Source organism: Podarcis pityusensis (genome assembly GCF_964106645.2).
Source record: "Podarcis pityusensis genome assembly, chromosome: 17".
Classification (NCBI taxonomy): Eukaryota; Metazoa; Chordata; class Lepidosauria; order Squamata; family Lacertidae; genus Podarcis; species Podarcis pityusensis.
In genome coordinates this window covers 39,188,845-39,204,920 of record NC_138042.1, presented here as the reverse complement: position 1 = coordinate 39,204,920, position 16,076 = coordinate 39,188,845, and the positions used below count along the sequence as shown (strand labels likewise).

Genomic DNA, 16,076 nt, shown 5'->3' with positions numbered 1-16,076 from the left:
AGGTGGGACAATGCTTCCCTGATGTACAAATGTTTGTACAATGTCCTACATTGAAAAATTTTCTGGCAGAAGGTCATAGAGACGGTCGACATGACTGTACGGAACAATCTTAAATTTGCAGAGGAGAATGTCCTTTTGAGTTATATACCCAACACATGGAATCTAAGAAAGGGACAATATAAATTGACTCCCCGCAGCCTTTGTACGGCAAAAAGACAGGTATTGATGAACCGGAAAAATAAAGATGAGGATCCCTTTAACGACTGAAGATATGTACAAACTCGCTACACATGAACAAGTTGTGTACAAACGTAGACTTGCCATGGACAAATTTAACAATATTTGGGTAACTAAAATAACAATTCCCCCCTTTTTTTGTAATGTATACAGTATCTTTTTTGTTGTTGTTCTGTTCTGTTTTCTACATGGGTGCTATTTCTTGTTTCTTCTTCTTCTTTGAGTCTTATTTTACTCTGTGCACTTGTAATGTTGTACTTTTTTACTTTTCAATAAAGAATACAAAATAACAACAAGAAGAAGATGCACATCTTTACCCAGGCTTCCCCCCACCCGCTCCTGCTGTGCTGCTACAATGTTACTTTGCTATTGATTATTGGTTTTGGTTCATGGTTATAATGTAATTTGTACTGGGTTTTAATTCACCCTTGCGTCTCAAGAGGGCAAACAGGGGATGGGAAGTCCTGTGTCATTTACGGGACAGGCTTTGGCTCTTCTCGTTTTCCCATCTATGTGACCAGGAAGGCAAGGGGCTTAACCTTGGCCAGCAGGAAAGAGGGACCAAGGAATAGAGTGGCCACCAGGATTCAAAACAAGAAGTGACCTAACCTTTTATGGAGATCAAATCCACAATCATATCGATGACTATGATGGTCCCGGTGCGACCAATCCCAGCACTGTAGGGAGAGATGGAGATTAGGGAGACATGCGGCAGTATGTTCTACATGCATAAAACACAAGGCTTCCCTTGCTAGAACCTACCAAGCTGCAGTTAGTCCAAGACTGTGGTTAGAGCAGCAGTCTCTGGACATCTGCATTTCCCTTCCCAGGTTGCCTTTGTGCCCCCAGCATCCAGTATACTTAGGTATCTATTGCTTCTATATAGGGAGGTTTCACTTAGCTCTTATGGCTAGTGGTTGCTGATAGATCCACCGCCCTCCGTGAATCTGCCTTGTCCTTTCGGAAAAAATATTTTACGTAAACATCCCTGCTTGAGAGATTAACAAATAAACTACAGTTGACATGTGGGTAGATCAAAGAAGATGGCTTGACCCCAGTGTGGTTTAATTTCATAGCATATGGCAGTATTCCAGAAAATGAAAAATCCCTCCCCCATCAGAATTAGGCTCAATCTGGTTGATCTAAATTTAAACATAGATTTTTATATTCGCTTTGAACCCCCTCCCATGTTCATTAATATACCAACAGTTTGTTTCATTGGTAACGCAACAGGAAAAGTGACGATTACTCATACTTAATCTAAGCACATCAACCACAAGGGCTCCTGATTAGGCGAATCAATGTTGAACGTTATCTGTTAATTTTCTTCTATCCTGTTTCATATTTGTTTTTGTTTAAGCCAAGTTCATGAACCAAGAACTTATACATTGACCACTAATAATGAACCAAATGTTGCAGATATTACTGCGAATTTTTTACACTGTTTTTGTGATATACAAATGGCATGAGAGGACTTGGTCTGTTTATTTGTATTATTTATTATTCCTATTATAAAGCCCAATAAAAAGTTAGTCCAAATAAAAAATAAAATAGCAGTGATCAGCACTTCTAGTGGAATGTACCTATTAAGACTTATGAGCGGTTGCCAAAATTTATCGCTGGTTTATAAACCGGCACTGTGATATTTTCCCAGTTTATTTTACTGATCGTTAGAGAATAGATTCCTGTTTGCTGCATATCTAGCAGTGAATTAACAATGGTGCCAACTCACTCACCTGCAATGAACTATTATGGGTCCAGCTCCAGGGATGCTCTCCTGCTTCTGATTGACTTGGTCAAGGAAGCCCAGAACTCCTCCAGGCTCACTGGGCACTCCATGGTCCGGCCAGCTCAGGTACTGGTAATGCCAGATGTCTCGCACAGCCTCACTCTGGCAGGGGGCAACAACATCACACCCTCGTGTGGGTTCATGCCTGCAACTCCTTTGTCTATCCCTCAACCCACCGGCTTGCTCTCTCTCATCACGCTTACAGTCAGAGAAAGCAACCCAACGCTCTCCAAACTCTCAGGCCTGATGCCTGGAGGAATGAGATCAGCCCAGCTCTCTCTCTGTCTCTCAGAGGCTTTGATGACTGTCTCCAGAGAGGGGAGGCAGACAAATCTGACCCCTGAGGGACAGTCCGCAAGGAAGTTCTCCTGCACAAGCCCCATAGGAGGCTGTTATTTCAAGAGGAGAACTTTAGACTGGATGCAACCCATCTCTTATGCCACACCCCCCAACTGAAGGCCATCTGAAGATCCTGGTGGGCTCAAGCAGATTCCTGCTGTCTCCACATATTGGCTATCAGAGGAGCTTCACGTGTCAAGATGCATTTTGTCTGTCTGCTGTACAGTGGTACCTCAGGTTACATACGCTTCAGGTTACATACGCTTCAGGTTACAGACTCCACTAACCTAGAAATAGTGCTTCAGGTTAAGAACTTTGCTTCAGGATGAGAACAGAAATCGTGCTCTGGCGGCACGGCAGCAGCAGGAAGCCCCATTAGCTAAAGTGGTGCTCCAGGTTAAGAGCAGTTTCAGGTTAAGAACAGACCTCCGGAACGAATTAAGTACTTAACCCGAGGTACCACAGTAATTGTCCCGGAGCCGATTAGTAACAGCGTCAGTGTTGCACAGGCCTTGAGGTCCCAGATTCACGAAGGTCTTCAGACAAAAATGGTAAGAATAGAAATCTGAACCTCTGGAGTCACTCAGAGAAAAGCAAATGAAGCTGCCCACAGAGGCATTGTGGGGTGGGGTGGGGAGGAAGAAAGAGGAAACGCAGAACCAGCAGCAGACATTTCAGGGGACTAGCAATTGTTTTCGTAGAATATATATGATTCATGTGCTCTGTTATTACAGAGGATGCAGCTGGCATCACAGCCAAACTGCAGCACCCCAGTGTTTTCGTGTTTTGTTTTTTTAAAAAAACTTATTTATTAATTTTTCACAAAGAAAAAATAACTTTGCAAATTTTAATATACTTTACAAATTTTATATACTTTTAAAATATTAAAAGTATGAGTAGATTGTGTGCCAGAGATGGAGATGGAATAGCAAACATTCAGGTGTTGGGCAAAATGCTGGGATATTTTTCCCTGCAGGTCCTTATTTTCAGCAATATTTGTAGCGATCAGGGCCATCTTTACCCAGGTGTACAAGGGGTGCGTGGCACCCGGGCGCTGAATTCTGGGGGGAGCCAAATGTATACCTACTGTATACCAGTCCCTCTCAATCGGCAGCAGTGAAAAGCAGTGGAGCAAAAGTCTCCTCCGCCCCCCTCCTCCATCGCTCTGATACTCGCCCCCCAAAAAAGGTCAACAACTTTGGCTTCCCCCCTCCCAAAAAAAGCTCAATGGAAGTTAATTTGGGGGCACCTAAACTAAATTTGGGGGCGCTGGATGGATCTTTGTACCCCGGCGGCACATATGCTAAAGACAGCCCTAGTAGCAATAATAGCAGCCATTGAATGTTCTCCAGGCTTGGTGTACTCACATTGTGGACTGATGAAAGGCAGAGCTGTCGGAGTTTATATTCTAAGGCATCGTGTTCTCCAATGTTTTCCACAATGTACGGCCCATACTCTTTGCTGCTGCCCACCTCTGGCCAGTAAGGGACACATTTGTTCTGTTAGGAAACAGAAAGCAGGTTTTGATGGGTGCCAGTGGGAACAACTGGAATCTTTGGCAGGCCTTGAATGACTCCTGCAAGGTGACATAACTTACGGATATATTGGATAAGTAATTAATATTACTTATTAATATAGAAGTTAATATAGAATTGTAAAGAACCCACGCTTGGGTGGAGGGAAGTCTTAATACTTTACTATATAATTTTATTTTATTTTCAGCATTCAAGCATTTTTTCTTCTCCTTTTGTACATCTCTGATGGGAAATGATAATTGTGATGTATACTAAAAAAATCAATAAAGATTAAATGCCTCCGCCCAGAAAAGAAAGAAAGTGGGGAGAAGATCACAGCTTGTCCTCTTCATCTAAAGCAAAACTTGGAAGGAAATCTACCACAATAACCACCTGAGGATGGTGAGAGTTCAATAACACCTTACATGCAAACAGCACATGGGTAATTAAAAAACAATTTGACTACTCCTTTACCAGAGTGATTTGGAGGAGCAGCAGGGAGACAGGAAGGAAGTCCTTAAATCAGGGATAGTCAATGTGGTCCCATCCAAATATTACTGACTATAACTTCTGTCACCTCAGGCTATTGGCTATCCTGGCTGGGGCTGATGGGGATTTTATGTAATTAATTAATTAATATCCTGCCCTTTACCCCAAAGGAGCATTCTAAAAACATCCTAAAAACCAGTGACCTCAGGGTTGCCAGAAACAGTGAACTTTCAGGCATCCAAAGTCTGGGTGTTTATTTATTTATTTACCCCCCCCAAATAAATAAATAAATAAATAAATTTACCCCCCCCCCCAGAAGTAAATAATGAGGGAGACAAGCACACGGCACCAGGAATGGCATTTCGCAAATAAGGGACCACCATCAAAAAGGCCTACATCATCTGACCACTGCATCATTCTCTTGGCTCTTGGTTTGTATCTTTCCACAGTCCTGATTCCCCCCCCCCCACTGAAAAGCCCCCTGTCCCCCCCAGCATCCACTTTCCCACCTTGTGCATGTGAATAATAATAATAATAATAATAATAATAATAATAATAAATTTATTTATACTCCACCCTCCCCGGCCAGAGCCGGGCTCAGGGAGGCTAACTCCAGTAAAATTACAGTAAAAACATAATAGGAAGGAAAAAAATCAATTTAAAATACAGGTTAAAATGCAATTTAAAATGCAGCCTCATTTTAAAAGTAGCCCATAGATCAAACCATAAGGGGAGGGAAACATAAGGGTCAGACTGAGTCCAAGCCAAAGGCCAGGCAGAACAGCTCTGTCTTGCAGGCCCTGCAGAAAGATGTCAAGTCTCGCAGGGCCCTAGTCTCTTGTGACAGAGCTTTCCACCAAGTTGGGGCCAGTACTGAAAAGGCCCTGGCCCTCGTTGGGATCAATCTAACCACCTTGCAACTTGGGACCTCCAAAATGTTGTCATTTGTGGACCTTAAGGTCCTCTGCAGGGCATACCAGGAGAGGCGGTCCCGTAGGTACGAGGGTCCTAGGGCTTTAAAGGTCAAAACCAGCACCTTAAACCTGACCCCGTACTCCATTGGGAGCCAGTGCAGTTGGTAAAGCACTGGATGAATGTGATCCCATGGCAAGGACCCTGTAAGGAACCTCGCCGTGGCATTGTGCACCCGCTGGAGTTTCTGGGTCAGCTTCAAGGGCAGCCCCGCGTAGAGCGAGTTACGATAATCAAGCCTGGAGGTGACCGTTGCATGGATCACTGTGGTCAGATCAGGGCGAGAAACCCGACAGGTCAGCAAAGTGGTAGGAAGGGAAGGGTTAACATGAAAAGGTGAAGCAGTTCTCCGCTGGAACTGAGCTTTGTAGCAAAGAAATTGGCTGTTGTGCATCATTTGTCTGGAATGTTTGGCAGCACCTTCAGCCCTAGAAATCTTCCAAGGGAGTTTCTCACAGTTCTGGAGGAGATGAAGAACAAGCAAGAAAGATGTAATGTATGCTGAGAAGGTGGAGGAATGGGTGGAGAGGAATGTCCCCCCCCCCGCCCCTCCTTACCCTTCCTTTCTCCACTTCTCGCGTGGTCATCACAATGATCCGTGAGTTTTCTTGCCACACCATCTGCCAGAAATCGTTGGTGGTGGCATCCAAGCAACCTTGGCTGGCAATGTAAGTTTTGCTGCATTCCTCGGGGCTGAATAGCTTGTTCTGCAAGTGAGCAAACAGGTAAAATATAAAGGGCCTGGAGCGAAAATCCACCACCACCCTTCTTTCTGGAAGACATGACTCAGCTCCTCACCTTGATGTAGTTGGCATTTATATAATCTGACCCAGGATCTCTGTCTTGGAGGATGACTCGAGAGTGGTCAACTAAAAGAGGAGGCAGCACAGTTAGTATGTCTCTTGAGGAATGCCCTATGCAACAGGGGCTTTTGCAATCCACTCTCTACAGGGCTCAAGGCACAAACAGAGGTAGCAGCCTGTGACCGGGGCTGGATTTAGGTTTGACGAGGCCCTAAGTTACTGAAGGTAATGGGGCCCTTTATATGTCCAGCTGCCCTTTGTCAACAACAAATTGCCGCTGTTTCTTGTGTTGAATATATGCTCTTCCCTCCCCCTCCCCTTTTATGAAGATTACCCACTCTGAGACCCCACAGCTAATTCTCCCCTGGCCTCCTCGCTGGCCCAAGTAGGACTAATTCAGCCAGCTAGCCCTGGTGACTATCTAATGCTTATTAGATGGATTTCCCCCAAATTGATTTCTGAACTTTGAATTTTCTTGTTATTCATGTTTTTATACTGTATTTTATGCTGCTTTTACAATTAAGTGTTTTAAATTTATTGTTAGCCGCCCTGAGCCCGGTTTTCTGAACCGGGAAGGGCGGGGTATAAAGAAATATTATTATTATTATTATTATTATTATTAGGTAATTTATGGACCTACACAACACAAAACACTGTTGCTGTATGTAGGTTTTATTTTATTTGTTTTTTTATCTTATATTTTGGAAATGTACATCCAGTTTTTCCCCCTTTAAATATTTTGGAGCCCCCCAAAAGAGTGAGTCCTAAGCTATAGCTTGTTTAGCTTATACGTAAATCCGACACTACCTGTGACCAGTGCTATTTTTCTAGAAAAAGAGGGGCCAGAACTCACCATGAACACCTCCCTCATTCACCTAGAATGGCAATGGAGCCCACCTGAGAAGTGCCGGAACTGAGTTCTGGCTGACAAAAAACACTGCCTCAGACTCCTCTGCCATCTGAGTCTGTGGCCTGTGTAGGCCCAGCTGCTGGGTCAAGATGATAGGTGGAACTCCAGACTCACATGGCAAAATGTTCTTATAGCGATTCTTGCCCTTGTTTTCTGGTCTTTGGCCCTCATGCCGTTCATACAAGTTCTTCGTCTCTTGTTTCTGCAAGCTCTGAAAGGGGAAGAGGCATGGAGGAGTGTTTAATAAGGGCAAGCATGGCTTAAAAACTGGGATTCATGGGTACAGCTTGTCTGTGGGGTTGCTGAGAGGTGCTGTTAGCGCTTGCCTGTGGATTGGAGGCAGGAGGCACAGGCAACCTCCCTCAGGAAAAAAGAAGTGACCAGCAGGAAGCATCTCTCAAGCATGAGGAAGCATCCATGTTCACCCTCACCCACACCTCCCTCTCTTGCATCAAAATTTAAATAATAAGTCTTTTGGGGCAGGTGTGATGTGCCATACACATCGGTGACATGGGAGATAATCTCCAGCACTGTCGTTGGTTGTCTTCCAAGTTGGCAAGGCTCACTTGACATCAACACTAGGGCTGGACAATACAGTGGTACCTCGTTTTGAGTCTGGGATCCCCAGACACTAGACGAAAAGGACGCACAACAAAGTGCCACTTCTGCGCATGCGCAAAGCGCAATTTAGCGCTTCTGCACATGCGTGAGCAGCAAACCCGGAAGTAACCCATTCTGGTACTTCCGGGTTTACCGCAAACGTTCGACAAAATGAACGCTCGACGAGGCGGACTCAAAATGAGGTACCTCTGTATATCAATATATCGTCCCAAACCAGTTTGAAGTCCATACTGTGATATCGGTTACATAATGTGTGCTAGGGCTGGGCGATATATCGTCCAAAACCAATTTCAAGTCTATATCATGAAATTGGTTTTTTTATATATAATTTTTGACCTGACAATGTATTGCAACTCAGTCTGTGTGTGTGTGTGTGTGTGTGTGTGTGTGTGCACGTGCTATGCAAAAATCACAATGTGGGGAAAACTGTGAAGCCAGCCAGTGCCTGTACATAGCTCTATCCTTATTTCAGACATTGTGATAAATCAGTATATTGTAATGTTTAGCTGGTGATAGATCACAAAGTTGAAAACCATATATTGTCCAGACCTAATCAACACAAAATAGACTTTAATGTCATTGGCCTAGTCCTATGCAATGCTCTGGAGGGACGCGGGTGGCGCTGTGGGTTAAACGCAGAGCCTAGGGCTTGCCAATCAGAAGGTCGGTGGTTTGAATCCCCACGATGGGGTGAGCTCCCATTGCTCAGTCCCTGCTCCTGCCAACCTAGCAGTTCAAAAGCACATCATGTGCAAGTAGATAAATAGGTACCACTCTGGCGGGAAGGTAAACGGCGTTTCCGTGCGCTGCTCTGGTTCGCCAGAAGCGGCTTAGTCATGCTGGCCACATGACCCGGAAGCTGTATGCCGGCTCCCTCGGCCAATAAAGCAAGATGAGCGCCGCAACCCCAGAGTCGATCATGACTGGACCTAATGGTCAGGGGTCCCTTTACCTTTACCTATGCAATGCTCTGCCGTTAAGAGTTTCACTGAGTGTCTTCTGCTTTATCCTTTAAACTCCTGCCAAAAACTTTTCTAGTCCACTTTTGCAGGCAATTGAGAAAACATCTCTCCATCACAGTTAGTTGCTGCCCTCCGATTTTAATTCTTTTCTATGTTTTTATTATACAGATATATTATTGTAAACTGCTCTAATTTTTCTTAGGATATGTCAGGATGCAAATGACTTTATAAATGAATGCATTCTAAAAATGCTAGCGGTCGAAACAATAAAGTATTGTGAATGCGTCAGTACACCACCCCCAGTTGAGGTGGGGATAAGCCAAGAACCAGGACAGGAGTAGGGAGTTCCAGACTCCATAACGCATCACGAGGAAGAGGAAGCCCCACAGTTCGCCACTCACATCGAACTCCTCCCAGAAACCTCCTTTGGCAGCTTCTTCCTCTTGGCTTCTCTTTTCGAGCATCTGCACCCTGTCCTCAATGTCGGCTGCATTCACCCGGGTGGCGTTGAAAGGCTAGCAGGAGGGGAGGAAAGAAGGAAGGAAGGAAAGAAGGAAGGAAGGGGAAATGTGAGAAACATCATCATCAATCTTTATTACGGTCCAGAGACCCAACAAATCATTACAAAGCAATACACAATAAGAAACAAACAGAGGTCTCTCTGGAGACAAGAAAAAGATAAAGTCAAGGAGCAGAGCTCTCCCACCCACAAACCCAGAATCTGGGCTGCTTATCTCTTTGCTTGGCAGCTACTTTTCCCCATGAGATGGGAGGGGGAATAGCGGGGTGGGTGAGACATCCACCAAGGAGAGAGAAAAATGATCAGTTGAGGGAAAAGGGGAACATAGAATCATAGAATTGGGGAGTTGTTGTGTGCAGTGATACCTTGGGTTATAGACGCTTCAGGTTACAGACTCCGCTAACCCAGAAATAGTACCCCTGGTTAAGAACTTTGCCTCAGGATGAGAACAGAAATCACGTGGTGGCAGTGGGAGGCCCCCTTAGCTAAAGTGGGACGTCAGGTTAAGAACAGTTTCAGGTTAAGAACGGACCTCCGGAATGAATTAAGTTCTTAACCCGAGGTACCACTGTACTGAGCTTGGATCTTAGAACAATAGGCTGGTAGGATCCTAGAATGCAACAACTGATTGGCCTGCAGTAGCAGCCCAATCAGGCTCCAGGAGGGAAGCAGAATCAGCCAATCAGACAGAACCCATTGTGTAAAGAATGTATATAAAGCCTAAGGTTGGGGGGGGGGGCTTCACTCTCACTGTTTTACGAGCTGCAATAAAGAGCATGAAATCACTACGCAACTCAGGGTATATTTCAGGAGTTGGAAGGGACCACAAGGGTCATCTAGTCCAACCCCCTGCCATGCAGGAATATTTTGCCCAAGGTGGGGCTCGAACCCACAACCCTGAGATTCAGAGTCTCATGCTCTACTGACTGAGCTACAATCAGTTCCTGCTATCCCAAGGTGTCTCTGTGCCCCACTTTACATAGGGCAGCCCTGTACAGTGGTACCTCGCAAGACGAATGCCTCGCAAGACGAAAAACACGCAAGACGAAAGAGTTTTCCGTTTTTTGAGTCGTTCCACAAGATGAATTTCCCTATGGGCTTGCTTCGCAAGACGAAACGTCTTGCGAGTTCTTGCGTGTTTGTTTCCTTTTTCTTAAAGCCGCAAAGCCGCTAAGCCGTTAATAGCCACTAAGCCGCTAAGCCGCTAATAGCCGTGCTTCACAAGACGAAAAAACCGCAAGACGAAGAGACTCGCGGAACGGATTAATTTCGTCTTGCGAGGCACCACTGTAGTTTGAAGGTATCCTCCATTTGAGGACTTTCCAGTCCAAGTCAGGCTGAACGATAAGATTCCAGAAAAAGGGAGAGGAGGAGCCTTGAAGCTGTCCATCAAAACGTTTTTTGGAAGCCAAACATCTGACGGGATTTTTGCAGCTTCTGATTGGCTGCAGGAGCTTGCTGCAGCCAATCAGAAGCCGTGCTTTGGTTTCCGAACATTTTGGAAGTCGAAAGGACTTCTGGAACAGATTCTGTTCGACTTCCAAGGTACAACTGTATTTTAAAATGAATATTTTAATTCATCCGTAAGAGAAAAACTGAAGGGAAAAGCACATAAAAGAATAAAGGGTCATAGACTATTTCTAATAAATTCATACACTGTATCTTATATTGTGTTGCAATTTGTTAAACTATCTTATCACAGTCACTGTAGCATTTTATGCCATTGCTACAGTGACATTAAAAATGTTAAACACCTCTCCAAAAATAAATAAGCATTCATGACTTATTTTGAAACTTCTTGGTCATTAACCCCAAAACAGTGTTTCTCCCCATTAAGGCTATGTCCTATATCTTCACCCTTAATTGTTGAAATACTCGTGTCCCCCCCCCCCTTTTGTTAAATGTGGTTGCTACATCATTTGTTCACTAGTTTTGGAGTTTACTCCAGAGGTATTCTGTAATGTGTGGCCATAATTCATGAAATTATTGTCCATTGTTTCTTATACAGGGACAAGTCCACCAGACATATGAGTAGGTTCTTTTATTAACGGTACCCAGAACCTATGCCAGTTATTTGTTAAATCCTACACAGCACCAGATGTTGTAAAAATGTTGCTACCATCTGAAAATTAGCCTCTTAAAGTTAATCAGAGACCAGTCTTTCGACTTTCCAGATCTACAGTTAAAACTGATATTCTACTTTTGCTACTTCCTTATTCTGTTTCTCCATACAGCTACAGTCTTTCTGATCTAATGCCATCAACGCTTCCTTATGTATTAGATAATTTCCCCCTTGCCGCTGGCTTTAACAAAATCTGTGTTTAAGATAACTCCAGTTTGCCATTTTGATTATCCTTCTTACAAAATAACAATAATACTTGAAAGCTGTGGAAATGTGGCAGCTTTTTTCCCTTCCTCATCTGCAGGAATAACTTCATAGTTTTTTTAAAAAATACATTAGAAATTTTCCACAAATCTGTCCATCTCACTGAATGAAATTTAAGCCATTTACTTGTATTTCCCCAAACTGCTTCGCAATCACAATCCCTTGCAAAAAAAATTCCAGCTAAAGGAAAAAGGTTTAGGCCCAAACCATAGATGTTCCAATTTTCTGAAAAGCCACATAACCGAGGTGACTTAAAAACATAGAAAAAAACATGCATCATATTACTTTCCATACACCACATCACATAACAACATGGGATAGAAAAAGTTTGTTTTTAATTTGAGGATGCTGGGTTTGTCCCCAACAAATAACATTGTCTAAATTCTTTCTCATTAATTGTGTGTTCCTCCAGTTCATAGCTGTCAACGTTTCCCTTTTTTTAAGGGAAATTCCCTTATTCCGAATAGGATTTGTTATGTACTGAGTTGAATAAGATCCAAAAGGCAGCAGTCTGATTGGTCCTAGAACAATAGGATTCAGAATGCAGCAGTCTGATTGGTCCTAGAACAATTGGGTCCAGAATGAAGCAGTCTGATTGGTCCTAGAACAATGCAGCAGTATGATTGGTCCGCAGGAGCCACCCAATCCAGCTCCAGGTGGAAATGAATCTGCAACCTGATTGGCCTACAAGAGAATCCCAGAAATAGCCAATCACGTGTGGCCCATTGTGTAAATAATGTATATCAAACAGATATTTGGGGGGAACTTCCATTCCTCACTACTATGAGCTGAATAAAGAGCATGAAATCCACTCTGGACTCCGAGTATATTTCAGGATTCCTCGCAAGAAAAGGGAAAAGTTGGCAGCTAGGCTCCAGTTGTTTTAGAGAAACATCTAACAAACGTTATAAATAAGAGAGGGAATCAAATGGGATGGGTAAAGCAGACATGGTCTACACTTCTCTGTGCAGCTCTATATCAGTACCTGTCTCAAATACAGATAGGATCCAGATGCCTCTTCAATTCCCGTTTTCTTAAAATGCTCCACCAGGTCAGCCAAGCTGCCAAACCTCTCTGTGCCCCCAATTGTGTACTTCCCTTTCTGGAGGGGGAAAAAATATATTATTAGTCATGTCCCTTATATATGCAACACGCTTCTCCCGTGCATAATTTTTTGCTGATCAGTTGTATTTCCAGTGCTCTGGGAGGTTATGACCAGAACCAGTCGCAAGTAACAACCCTCACATTTAACATGCCTACACCAATTAACACAAGACACAATCGATCAAGACTTTCTGCTGTTGAAATGAATTGGGAGATCTCAAAATACCACTACAGGCAACTCTCATTTTGCATGTGTTTGATGCGCATACGACGGAGCATGCACATGCCATGTTTTGCACTGGAAGAGGAAAGGACTGGGGCGGAATGGGGTGAGGCAGGGTTACGTGTGCTTCACCATAGATGTCAACGTTTCCCTTTTTGTAAGGGAAGTTCCCTTATTCCGAATAGGATTCCCTGCAAGAAAAGGGAAAAGTTGACAGCTATGGTGCTTCACCAACACGCACAATGACCCAGAATGTCATCCCTCCATAAATGGATGTGTGTGCACCTGTATTGTTTTCTTACGCAACTCGTATTTGTTTCAACAAGGCTTCCACAGAAGAACCTCATGGTGGTTAGTGCCCCATTCATCTAACGCCCATCCTATTTCCCCTCACAGCTTGGTTGTTTAACCAGCTGCAGCAACAGGCACTTAAAGGCAGTGAGAAGATCTAATACAGTGTGATGGCTTTGCTGGCCTTAGATCGGAAGGAGATGGTTCAAATCCCTACCCGGCCAGAAAGCTTGCTGCTTGTTCTTGAGCTAGTGACTCCATCTCAACTTACTGCACAGAGTTTCTGAGCAGAGAAGTGCAGAATTCGACAGCCAGGTTGCTCACCCGGGCAAGACGGTTTGAGCATATTACGCCGATCCTGGTCCAACTGCACTGGCTACTCATTAGTTTCTGGGCCAATTCAAAGTGCTGCTTTTGATCTATAAAGCCTTAAATGGCTTAGGACTGCAATAACCCAAGGACCGCCTCTTCTCATATGAACCTGCCCAGACCCTGAGATCATCTTATGAGGCCCTTCTTCATGTGCCTCCTCCTCGAGAGGTTTGGAGGGTGGCAACATGAGAACAGGCCTTTTCTGCAGTGGCTCCCCATTTGTGGAATGCTCTCCCCAGGGAGGTTCCCCTGGTGCCTTCATTATACACCTTTAGGTGCCAGGTGAAAATGTTCCTTTTTAACCAGGCCTTTGGTTGATCCGATTTTAAAATGTTTTGCTTTTTTGTGGAGGGAAGTATTGGGTTGCTGTTTTTATTTTTATTAGGTATTTTGTGATTTTATATCTTGATTTTATTCTGTGAACTGCCTTGAGACCCCCTGGTCTACAAAGGCCTTGGGAGGGGGGATTATTGGTTTTGTTCTGTTCTTATTTTTATTATGTATTCCATGTGTTTTATTTATATTGCGGGATGCCCTAAGAGCCCCCGGATGAAGGGTGGTATACAAATTGAATATATAATAAGCGGGGGAGGGGGGAGTCCTCACATAAATTCCAAGATGGGAGGCATACAAATGTGACAAATAAAATAGTAATTAAAATTAATTAATAAATTCGGCTCACTGGATTCCTGGTTGTCTCTTAATTTTGAAACCATGACAAAGAGAAACATGCCATCTAAGTGTGCTGATGGGAAAGAGGTTGTTTTCTGTCTCCCCGCCCCTCGGCCACCTCTCCACAAGTTTCTCACCTCACACATAACCTTGACATGAGTAACTTTAAGTCGTTCTTTGGGGGTGCTAGCGGCTCCAGTGGCATCACCCCCAGATTTAGGCTGGTCAGTAAGGACAGACAGCACAAAGTCACCCGGCTTGCTGAGGCTCTCACGAACCAAGAAAGTCCATGGAGCAGCCTTAGTTTGGAGTAAGGTCTCGGCAGCTGGGCCAGAAAGATGACCATGGTACCACCTGGGGAGAAGGAGGGATGAAAAACAGAATCAGGCCACAGAAAAAGAGGGTAAGCATGGCTGAAGCATCGCTGGGGTAACAGAAGCAGCATACGACAAAGCAGGATGGCGGTGATGATGATTTATACCCCGCCCATCTGGCTGGGTTTCCCCAGCCACTCTGGGCGGCTCCCAATAGAATATCAAAAACACAATAAAACATCAAACATTAAAAACTCCCCTAAACAGGGCTGCCTTCAGATGTCTTCTAAAAGTCAGATAGTTGTTTATTTCCTTGACATCTGATGGGAGGGCGTTCCACAGGGCGGGTGCCACTACCGAGAAGGTCCTCTGCCTGATTCCCTGTAGCTTCACTTCTCACAGTGAGAGAACCACAAGAAGGCCCTTGGAGCTGGACCTCAGTGTCCGGGCTGAATGATGGGGGTGGAGACGCTCCTTCAGGTATACTGATAATAATGATAGAGTATTTACCTAGCAATGACGGTGTTATCAATGTGTTAATGATAACGAGTATCTACATAGCACTGTTCCAACTGCTTTCTGCACATTATCTCCTGCTGTTTTTTTATATAACGAAGTTGGTTAGCAACTCTATTTTAAAGCATTGCTTTCTATCTCCACCCTTGGACTTTGGGTAGCTGGAGTGATGCAGCTGTGCAGGCTTGTTCTTCAGAATTATCCTGTTGCATGACCACTTGCCATTCCCATATTGGAGAAGCGTAAAATGTATTTCGTAATATACACAGGGAGAGGTAACACTTTGGAGGTAAAAAGGTAAAGGATCACTAGATGGTGTTAAGTCCAGTCAAAGGTGACTCTGGGGTTGCGGCGCTCATCTCGCTTTCAGGCCAAGGGAGCTGGCATTTGTCCACAGACAGCTTTCCGGGTCATGTGGCCAGCATGACTAAACTACTTCTGGCGCAACGGAACACCGGAATAGAAACCAGAGTGCACAGAAACGCCGTTTACCTTCCCGCCGCAGCAGTATCTATTTATCTACTTGCACTGGTGTGCTTTCGAACTGCTAGGTTGGCAGGAGTTGGGACAGAGCAATGGGAGCTCACTCTGTCACAGGGATTCGAAACACCGACCATCTGACCAGCAAGCCCAAGAGGCTCAGTGGTTTAGACCACAGTGCCACCCTTTTAACACTTTGGAGCAACCATGACAACTGCTCAGGTCATCTCTGCATCATACAACATAGCCAGGGATTTGACATGCGAAACAGCCACACCAATCAGAAAATCCCCATAAGCAATTTGGGATTCATTGGAGTCCGCTAGCCTCTAGAAATGGACTGTTGTAATAGGTCCTTCACCCTTCCCGAAAGGAACAGTTGCTGCAAGCCTAAGCCTCAACAGGAAGTGATCTGATGATGACAAGGGACTCGAAATAAACCCACTTTCAGAGCATCCTCCTTCCCGCTAGAGAAAACCAAACTGACAGTGTGTCCTGCAACATGACTAGAGCCGATGACAAATTGGGACAGCCCCACAGTTGCCATGGCAGCCATGAAGTC

At 44.4% G+C, this 16,076-nt stretch overlaps 1 protein-coding gene across 4 annotated transcripts in view; it reads right to left on the bottom strand.

The window, feature by feature from the left end:
- Nucleotides 1-16,076, bottom strand: part of PTPN6 (protein tyrosine phosphatase non-receptor type 6) — a 37,729-nt gene that overhangs the window by 5,075 nt on the left and 16,578 nt on the right. For all 4 annotated transcript variants that reach the window (XM_080987149.1, XM_080987148.1, XM_080987150.1 and 1 more), the window contains 9 exons: nucleotides 14,342-14,558; nucleotides 12,528-12,644; nucleotides 9,038-9,151; nucleotides 7,168-7,264; nucleotides 6,139-6,209; nucleotides 5,898-6,047; nucleotides 3,733-3,864; nucleotides 1,974-2,128; nucleotides 847-914 (listed from right to left, as the gene is read on the bottom strand). In XM_080987149.1, the coding sequence (XP_080843275.1) occupies nucleotides 847-914; nucleotides 1,974-2,128; nucleotides 3,733-3,864; nucleotides 5,898-6,047; nucleotides 6,139-6,209; nucleotides 7,168-7,264; nucleotides 9,038-9,151; nucleotides 12,528-12,644; nucleotides 14,342-14,558 (1,121 nt within the window). The remainder of the gene's footprint in view (nucleotides 1-846; nucleotides 915-1,973; nucleotides 2,129-3,732; nucleotides 3,865-5,897; nucleotides 6,048-6,138; nucleotides 6,210-7,167; nucleotides 7,265-9,037; nucleotides 9,152-12,527; nucleotides 12,645-14,341; nucleotides 14,559-16,076) is intronic.